Genomic DNA, 9,882 nt, shown 5'->3' on the forward strand with positions numbered 1-9,882 from the left:
CTCCCTGACTATTCCTAACCACTGGCAATCACTAATCTCTTCTCCATTCCTATAATTTTGATATTCAAAAACTGTTGCATAAATGGAATCACCCAGTATATGTCCTTCTGACATGAGCGCTTTTCACTCAGCATGATTCCCGAGATCTATCCAGGTTTGCGTATAACAGTACTTTGTTCCTTTTTATTACTCAGTGGTACACAGGATGAGTGTACCCCAGTTTGATTATTCACCGGTTGATGGACATCTGGGTTGTTCCCAGTTTTTCGCTATTAATAGCGCTGCTATGAATTTTCATGTGCAGGTTTCTGCATGAATGTAAGTTTTCATTTCTGTGGCCCAAGAGTGCAATTGCTGGGTTGTATGGTAAGTGCCTGTTTGGTTAAAAGAAACCGCCCAGGTGTTTTTCAGGGTGGCTGCATCATTTTCTGGTCCCAGCAGCAGTGTATGAGTGGTCCAGCGTCTCCACAGCCTCGTCAGCCCTTGGTGTCATCATTCCTTTTTAGCGATTCTGATAGACATACGGTGATACCTCATTGTGATCTTAATTTGTATTTCCCTAGTGGCTAATGATGTTGAGTATCTTTCCATGTGCTGTTTGCTACCTGTATCTCCTCTCTGTAAAATATGTTGTCTTCTCTAATTGCATTGCTTATGTTTGTTGAGTTTTGAGAGTTCTTTCTTCTAAATACAATACTTTGTTGAGCAAGTGGCTTGTAAATTCTCTCAGCTTATAGCTTATAATTTTCATCCTCAGGGTATTTCATGGAGCAGAAGTTTTTAATGTTGATGAGATCCAGTTTATCACCTGTCCTTTTATGGATTATGCTTTGGGAATCCAGTATAAGAATTCTTTGCCCAGCCATAGGTTCCCAATACTTAAAAAATTTTTTTTTCCCTGAAAGTTTTATATTTAAGTCCATGATCCATCTTTGAGTTAATTTTTATGTAAGATGTGAGGTTTAGGTCACGGTTCATTACTTTGCCAATGGGTGTCCAGTTGTTCTGGCACTTTTGTTGGAAGGCTGTCCTGTCACACATACTCATTTTTAATACAGACTTTCAAAAATTGCATTTCACTATTTTTATAGGCTCGAGAACTCTTCCTAAAAGCAGTAGAAGAAGAACAGAATGGAGCTCTCTATGAAGGTAAAAAAACTCAGGGCCCAAGATCATATGGTCATGACATTTCTGAATAACAACTGTTACTGAACAATTTTTTTTAAACTAGAATATATTTGGCATATAAACATCTGTCTCCCTGTATCTGAAATTGTTTTCTAACGAGTCAAAACTAAACATTATATTTCTGTATAACCTCTTCTCAAAATATATTATTGCTGTGGAACATCATCATGTTGGTCTACACTTAGGTTTTAGTATTTATTAATTCTTCATTATTAAAGTCTTAAAAATAATTTGTTTCTCATTTTTAAAATAGTGTATTTTTTGTGGGTGAAAATTACCTCAGAGGAGGGGAATATAAATGATAGCTTCAGGAACATATACATATTTTCTAATTTACATTTTACACAAAGGAATACCCTTCAGCTTTAATCGTCTCTCTTAACCCATTTGCATAAACGATCAGAGCGATGGGGCATTTTACTGCATTAGATGTGTAAGTAGGCTTCCATTTTGTTGATAATAAAGCTAATAATTGGGGCATGGGAAAAATGCTTGTGCTTGAATCACTTGAAAATGCCCCCAAACTAACATTTTCAGGATTACCGCATTTTACTCTCAAGTTTCTTCTAGTGATATTTTTACTGAGATATTAGAAGAGCCCAAATGGTGAAATCCCTCCACAGTCTTCATTAGTTTGTGAGATTCCCATTTCTGTTTAGTGTACAATAATTCACCCAGAGTAATAGAACACAGCAGAATGTATTGAATAGAGTATCATCTAAGGGAAGAAGAGCTAGTCTGCTTCTGTAGTCTCAAGTTCTGTTGTATAGCTTTGTGAGAGAGATTACTAAATATCATAGCTCTAAACCACCTGGCCAGGAACTTTATAAGAAAATAAGTTTTAAAGGTTATGTAGCTAAATAATAGGCAGCTGGACTAAAGGAAGTTGGATTTGAAGGTTAACTAAAACTCTATTCTGCGTAGGAGGAAGTATTTGATTATCCTCAACTCTGCATCTTAGAAAGAAAAGGTTGCTTAAAAAATGTTTTTCTTGGAGCTATAGCAGTTGCATTTCCAAAGCCTGAAGAAAGCCATATGAGGTCGCTTCTAGCAGTACTTATGAGGTTGAGGGAAAAGGTGGGAAGGGCTAACAGCAAAGAGTGAAATATGACATCCATAAGCTGCCATAATGTGATAGCTTTAGAAAGAAAGATTATTTCTGAGTAATAAGGCTTGGAAATAAGTTGTTCACTGAACTACTGTTGCATATAGAAAAAAGGAAATTTGGCTGTTTGTAAAGAAAGTTACCAAATTAATCCACAGTTACAGGTAATCAAAGGAAATGACAAAAATGTGTGGTCATAGCTAATTTAGCTTTATTTCTTCTTTTAGCCATCAAGTTTTATCGTAGGGCTATGCAACTTGTACCTGATATAGAGTTCAAGATTACTTATACCCGGTCTCCAGATGGTGATGGCGTTGGAAACAGCTAGTGCGTATATAATTCGATAGACAGTAATACATAGAGTTTGTTAAAGTTAAGCGTCTTTGCCCTGTTGACTCTTAACATGATAAGAAGGTGGTGGTAATTCTGTTAAATTACATAGTCCTTAGTATAAAGACTTGTTTATAAGGTTGTAGAAATTTTTTTTAGTTAGGGAAAATTTAAGATTAAAATATAGAAATGCACATTTTAAACAGATATAACAAAGATAAGGTAACACAAGTTTTTTTTTTTTTTTTAAATAAAAGCAATGATTATTGAAAGTAAATTAAAAGACACATTTCAGCTTTCTGAAACCTATTTTAAAAAGTCAAACCTATTAAAATATAATTAGGTCAAAGTTGACAAAATGTTAATAATGGTTGAAATTAGGTGATGGGTACATGGGGTTTCATCATTCTTTTTGATATGTTTGAAGCTATACTTTTTAAAAAAAGTTTTCAGTTTATTAAGAAAATGCTGAATTATAACAAGACTTATTCTCTTAAGGTATCTGAAAGGACATGGTTAAGACTAACTTTTTTTAAAAGGCCCAGGTGCAGGATATAAGCCTTGTTTCTTTGGATAGATACCACTTGCATCAAAATTATAAAGTGGCATTGATAGTTTTACATGGACAAAGATCAAGAGAACATATTTTGAAGCCAATACTTTTGAAGTTATTTGCGAGCCAATTGTATAAAAATGTTTTGGCTTAATCTCTCTACCTCCAAAAGCTCAATTATTTGATATTAGAAGGGAGGAGAGTCTATACCCATGAGAGAATGTCAGGTTAAAAATGAGCAATACATAGGAAAATAGTGCTTTTAGTAATAAAATATTACCATTATGTTATGATATTACCTCTGTCATGGAATAATTAAGAAGTTACCTTTATGGATAATGTGCTCACTGCCAGCGTTTTTAAACCGCTTATGGTAATTAACACTCAAGTTTTGGATAGTAAAAACATCCCAATGAAGTCAGTCTTAATTGTCTCTTTGAATTTCAAGGCTAACAGTGTTTGTTGTTCACCAAATGAAATTTAACAGTGTGAGGTAGTTCAAACTCAAAATGAATCCTTTGGGCTTTTTCTAAGCCCTCTTTATATTTGGGTGGCCATTTAGACCCAGCTCTTAGCCAGTTTTATGAGTAGATGCAAATGCTGTTAAGAAAAGCTGTATTAAAATGTGAAAGAAGCATTCCTTTTCTTTCCCATCTCTTGGTACAGCCCAGATGCAATAAAAGTTCTTGAAGGATACAGTTGTTTTTTTCTTATCAGATCTAATAATCCCTGAAAGTCTCTCTCCTGGTTTTGTTCTTGTTTTTTGCCTTCTCTGAAATGTTTGTAGAGTAGCCCTTGTGCCCGTTTAGCCTCTGCCACATGTGCCTTTGTTAATAGAATAATTAGCCCTTCCTGGTCTTTGGACCTCATCCTCATCTAAGCCTTACTTGTAGGTCTGATTGCTTTTAAGGTTAATTTCAACAAAAATGGAAAGACGGTTTTTTGTTTTTTGTTTTTTAGAACTCTAAATTATACTCTGTTTAGATGATTGGTAGTTGATTTGTGGACCCCACTAAGATTTTTAAATTACATATTTTCCTCTCTTAAGGTAGGGTGGTAAAGCACATCTGTTAGAAAACCCTTGGTAAGTAAGTACCACAGATGACATCTATATATTTTATTTTTATCCAATTAGAATGGATTATAGTCACATTAGTATGGAATATATTTACCTAAGTTTTTTAAAAATCATTTGAAATGATCTTTTTCACTAACTCAAGAAATCTCTATCTTAGAATAAAAGGGGCTAATTAAATCTCAACGCTTGTATCCAAAATTCTTGTTCTTTCCGGGTGAGAACGAAAATTGCTGAAGCTTTTTTCTTCAAAAGACTTGGTATGCTACTCCTTGAAGCCAAATAAACTTTTATCAAATCAAAACGATGGTTAAGACAGTTTGCTTTTAGATGACTTTCTCTGAAGCAGATTTGAAAGTACTATGAAAAATCAGTTTCTAAGCTCTGTGTTTGTGGACTTAATTTATTCCCCTCCTTTTTCAGCATGGAAGATAATGATGATGACAGCAAGATGGCAGACCTCTTGTCATGCTTCCAGCAGCAGCTCACATTTCAGGAGTCTATGCTCAAACTGTGTCAGCCTGAGCTGGAAAACAATCAGACTCACATATCAGGTATGAGTTCATGGTTGTTATAACTCAGTGAGGCACACTTTCACTTTAGATTTAAGTTTTCCAAATTTACAAGGCCAGAAAACTTGCCAGGTGATTGCTCTAGTTCAAAGTGTGTTGGGAGAGCTAGTTATAATTACTGTTTGCATATACTAACAAGCTTTTCAAAATCTGAAGTAGAAAGGAGTTTATAGTTCAGGTCAAGGATGCCCTACTTTATTCAGTGAAGATATAAAAGGGTGTCTGTGTTGTTGAAGCAGCCCAAGAAAATTAAAGAAATACTGGTGTCATCAGGCATTTCAGCCTGAGATAGGCTGCATGTTTAAAAATGAATGTTTTGAGCTACCCCTGGGTGGCTCTTTCAGTTACGCATTCCAACTCTTGGTTTTGGCTCAGGTCATGATCTCAGGTTGTGAGATCAAACCCCGTGTTGGGCTCTGTGCTCATTGTAGAGTCTACTTGAGTGTTTGTTTTTTGTTTTTTTAAAGATTTTGTTAATTTATTCATGAGAGACACAGAGAGAGGGAGGCAGAGGGAGAAACAGGCTTCATGCAGGGAGCCCGATGCAGGACTTGATCCCGGGACTCCTGGTTCACACCCTGGCCAAAGGCAGGCACTAAACTGCTGAGCCACCCAGGCGTCCCATAAAATGATCTTTTGAAGGAGAGGGTGCTTTATAAAAGTAGCTTTTGATATGTTCTGTACTGAAAATTTCAAAACATTTGTGTATTGATGTTAGAAACCATTGTTACTTTTTAGATAATTAAATACACTCACATATAGCTCTGAGCAATACTGAGGGTGTGATTCACAGATGTCTGGGAATACCTGAAGCTACCTGCTCCGAGAAGATGGTAGAATAATCTAGGAGAGTTGCTGAAGGGATGATTTTCTTTTGCAGTGCTGCCAATGGAGGTCCTGATGTACATCTTCCGCTGGGTGGTGTCCAGTGACTTGGACCTCAGATCATTAGAGCAGTTGTCGCAGGTGTGCAGAGGATTCTATATCTGTGCCAGGTACTTCATCTTTTTAAAACAACTCTAGCAGTAGTGAAAAAAGGATTATGGTTTTTTGCCAATTTTGATTAAAAACTTGATTGATATTCTGAGTAAAAACTTAAAATGAACAGTTTTGCCTAAAGTGTATTTCTGTGATTTTCCCAAACCCCTTAACCCTTAAAGGCTACAATGCACCAAGTTTCCAGGGTATAGAATGTTCTGTAGAACAGGTGTAGTCACACATACTACTTCCATAGGATAGTTTGCATGCCAGCCTAGCTGATTTGGAAAAATAATTGTGCTAGGAAAATAAACTCAAGTCATCTTCACAATGACTCTAAACCCATTAAGTGGTAATGATTTAAATTTAGATTGCACTAGAATTTTCTTTTGGCCCATTAAAGGTTAACCTATACTTTTAAAATATTGCTGTGTGAAGAATAATCATAATTGAGTATAAAATTGTTTGAGACTAATCTTTCATGAATATTCTACATAAAAATATATACTTTGTCCTTAGCATCTAGAAATTTTTTATAACTTCAGTTCTTAAAATTCAGTATTCTTAACCTGATTTTATTCGGAGTCTTGTATTTTGGATAAAATATTTGAATTGGCTGATGGCTTTGTTTTTTGGCAATTCTATGTGCTATTCTCTTTAACAAAGACTTATTAATCACCAGGTACATTTCAGTTTTATTTTTTTTTTTATTTTTTTATTTTTTTAATTTTTATTTATTATTTATGATAGTTACAGAAAGAAAGAGAGGCAGAGACACAGGCAGAGGGAGAAGCAGGCTCCATGCACCAGGAGCCCGATGTGGGATTCGATCCTGGGTCTCCAGGATCGCGCCCTGGGCCAAAGGCAGGCGCCAAACCGCTGCGCCACCCAGGGATCCCCTACATTTCAGTTTTAAAATTGGAGTCTCTAGAACCCTTATTCCAATAACTTTTAAAATGTGATTATCCAGAGGGAATTTCTTAAGAATGCAAATTTTCAGGGATAAAACTTCCATGTGCTTTCATAAAATAAAAGTAATTGTAAAAAGAAAAAAACTGAGGAGGTGGCTAATCGTTTTTTTGCAGCCCAGCTCAGACACAAGTAGTTTTCATATCTTTAAAACTGAATATTTCAGGTTATAGATAGAGTTAAAAATATTTTGAGCTTTATCAGAATCCTGTTAATATTCATTACATCTTTTGCTTAGTTTTCTACACTAATAATAGTCTCATTGGTGCTACCTTAGAAAAATAGATCTCCAGTCTGACCATTTCACCCTTCTCCAAGGACCCTTCCTATTGTGCCCCTTGTTACACCCGGCCTGGGTTATGGCAGTAGTCTGCTTCCACTCATATACTCCTAGAGCATATTTTCCAGACCACCAGAGTGATCTTTTAAGAGCATGAGTCATCCTTAGAGCTTTTCAGTGGTATCCATCTCACCCAGATTAGCTTATAAACCCCTCCCTGCCCTGCCCCTCACTGCCTCTCCAATCATGTAGCCTGTTAACTTGGCTTAGTTTGCTGCACCAGTCACACTCCCACCCAGAGCCGTTCCCTTGGCTGTGGTTCTGCCTCAGTTCTTTCGGCTGCTGTATCTGAAATAGTCTGTCTTTTCCCCACTGCAGTTGTCCCTTTCTGTTTACTCTGCTTTGTTTGTTTCACTATCTGAAACTTTTCTCTTTGTTAATTCTTGGTTTTGTTTGCTTTCCCACAAGTGAAAGAGCAGGGCTTTTTGCCTTGTCTGTCTGTCTCCAGAGCCCTGGCCAGTGCCTTGCAGGTGCTCAACAGATTTTTGCTAAATAGAAGACGATGGCTGATAGCAGAAATATTTCTGCATTTAGGGACTTAGCCTTTTTTATAAATTGATGTTCTGCTTTTATTACCTAGAGACCCTGAAATATGGCGTTTGGCCTGCTTGAAAGTTTGGGGCAGAAGCTGTATTAAACTTGTTCCATACACATCCTGGAGAGAGATGTTTTTAGAAAGGCCCCGTGTTCGGTTTGATGGTAAGTTGAACTCTTTAGAACTCAGGAGAAATAGTGGTCTTTCATGCTGATTTTGATAAATACACAATCTTATTTTTCTGTGACACACCTAAATACTCTGATCATACTTAAAGGAAACCACAATAAAAATAAAGCTGGAAACATGTTAGCTGATTTTAACTGTAAAAATTTTATTTATGTTCCTACTTAGAAAAAAATTTTTTTTTCTTTTTTATAGGAGTGTATATCAGTAAAACGACATATATTCGTCAAGGGGAACAGTCTCTTGATGGTTTCTATAGAGCCTGGCACCAAGTGGAATATTACAGGTACAACTGTAGTAAACTGAGTGAGTGAAAAATTCTCTCTCTCCAAGTATTAATTCATTAGTTACCGGGCAGCTGTTCTTTGTGGTCTTTATATTTATCCACAGAATGACCCTCAGTATTTTTATCCAGTTTTGTAACAGGAACTGCACTCAGAGAACCAATAAGTTAATACAAATTGTTGAATTCCTCCTAGCCTCTAAATCTGAGAATCAATTGTTTTAGAGCTCTTAGTATTTTGCTGTTGGTGGGACTCATTTGCCTTTTCAGCTAGCTTGTGCTATATCATTCAGCTTTACTGTCCTTGAGAAATCAGTAGACATTAACTACTGTGTATGATCATTAGATCTCACTTTTCACATTAATTAGTACTTTAGGAAAAAATGCACACAGCTATCATAGGGGTGTATTTGTTTTTATTCAGGAGTAAAACTGAAAGTTCAGCACCTCCCTCTAAGAAGTATAAAAGAATGCCTTTACTTCTTTTTTGCTGGCCCCACAGGTTGCCAGTTGTGTTTGTTTTAATGATGTTTTGCCAGTTTTTTGGCCATCGTATTTCTGATTTGATTTCACAGCAATGAACAGGTTTAGGTGCCAGGAAATAAGGACATGTTTTATACTTTGTATGTGTGTGGTGTTTTTTTGGTGTTCTTTTTCTTTTTACACAGGTACATAAGATTCTTCCCTGATGGCCATGTGATGGTGTTGACAACCCCTGAAGAGCCTCAGTCCATTGTTCCTCGTTTAAGAACTAGGAATACCAGGTAGTATTTTTCTTTAGTTTTCTATCCAGTTCATATTTTATATGGTTACTTGGAGGCTAATGTAATCCAGTGCTTCCTTAGCTTAGTATCAGATGATTAAAACAGCACTCAGCAGGGGCCTTTGTGAAAAATACCAGTTCCTGGCCCTCTCTCCCTAGGTATAATTTTCGGTAGATCTTGGGAGCCTTAGCAAGCTAAGTTTAATCACATCCCAACTGATTCTTCTCAGGCAGTCGAGTAACCACTGTTAGAACCCATTATTTCTTAAATTATGTAAATACATGATTAATAGACTTGGTCTTTAATTGTATTTTTTAATTTTTAGAACTGATGCAATTCTACTGGGTCATTATCGCTTGTCTCAAGATACAGACAATCAGACCAAAGTATTTGCTGTAATAACTAAGAAAAAAGAAGAGGTGAGTATGCAAGTGGAATTAGAAGTTCTCTTTTTATTTTAGTACCTTACTCATTCAGACACTCTTGATTTGAAAGGATAAGAAAATACTGTTTCATAATGTATACTGTTACACAAAATGTTTGTTTACTTACAGCATTTCTCTGAAGAGAGCTGGAGGGTTTTCTAAAATGTGGGGTTTTTTTTAGTTGGATCACTTTGTTTTTCTCTAAATGATTTCCTTTTCTGGTCTTTTTTACATTAGAAAATGAAAAGCCAAAATATGCTATGAAATAACTAGTAAAACTATACCTATGTTTTTTTAGCGATTCTTGTTTTGAATCATAAGGGATTTCTTTCATAAGTTAGCCCATATAGATAATTTTTTCTCAAGAATACTCTTAACAGAATTTTAATTTCTACTGGAAATAAGCTAAAGTTAGATAATTTTCTTCTTCTTCTTCTTAGAAAAGGGGGAAAAATGCCAAGCAAATATTGTTGAATTACTACATTTTAGAGTATTTTTAACTAACACATTGAGGGGGCCTAATTTTTTTCACAACTTTTCTCTATATGCATTTTTTAATGCTGGTTTTAAAAATGTATA

At 35.7% G+C, this 9,882-nt stretch overlaps 1 protein-coding gene across 1 annotated transcript in view; it reads left to right on the plus strand.

The window, feature by feature from the left end:
* FBXO9 (F-box protein 9) overlaps window positions 1-9,882 on the plus strand; it is a 48,365-nt gene that overhangs the window by 21,039 nt on the left and 17,444 nt on the right. The window contains 8 exon segments of the mRNA NM_001160299.1: window positions 1,092-1,149; window positions 2,521-2,620; window positions 4,675-4,805; window positions 5,704-5,818; window positions 7,691-7,809; window positions 8,027-8,117; window positions 8,783-8,878; window positions 9,204-9,297. Of these exon segments, the coding sequence (NP_001153771.1) occupies window positions 1,092-1,149; window positions 2,521-2,620; window positions 4,675-4,805; window positions 5,704-5,818; window positions 7,691-7,809; window positions 8,027-8,117; window positions 8,783-8,878; window positions 9,204-9,297 (804 nt within the window).

This window comes from Canis lupus, chromosome 12, assembly GCF_011100685.1.
Source record: "Canis lupus familiaris isolate Mischka breed German Shepherd chromosome 12, alternate assembly UU_Cfam_GSD_1.0, whole genome shotgun sequence".
Lineage (NCBI taxonomy): Eukaryota > Metazoa > Chordata > Mammalia > Carnivora > Canidae > Canis > Canis lupus.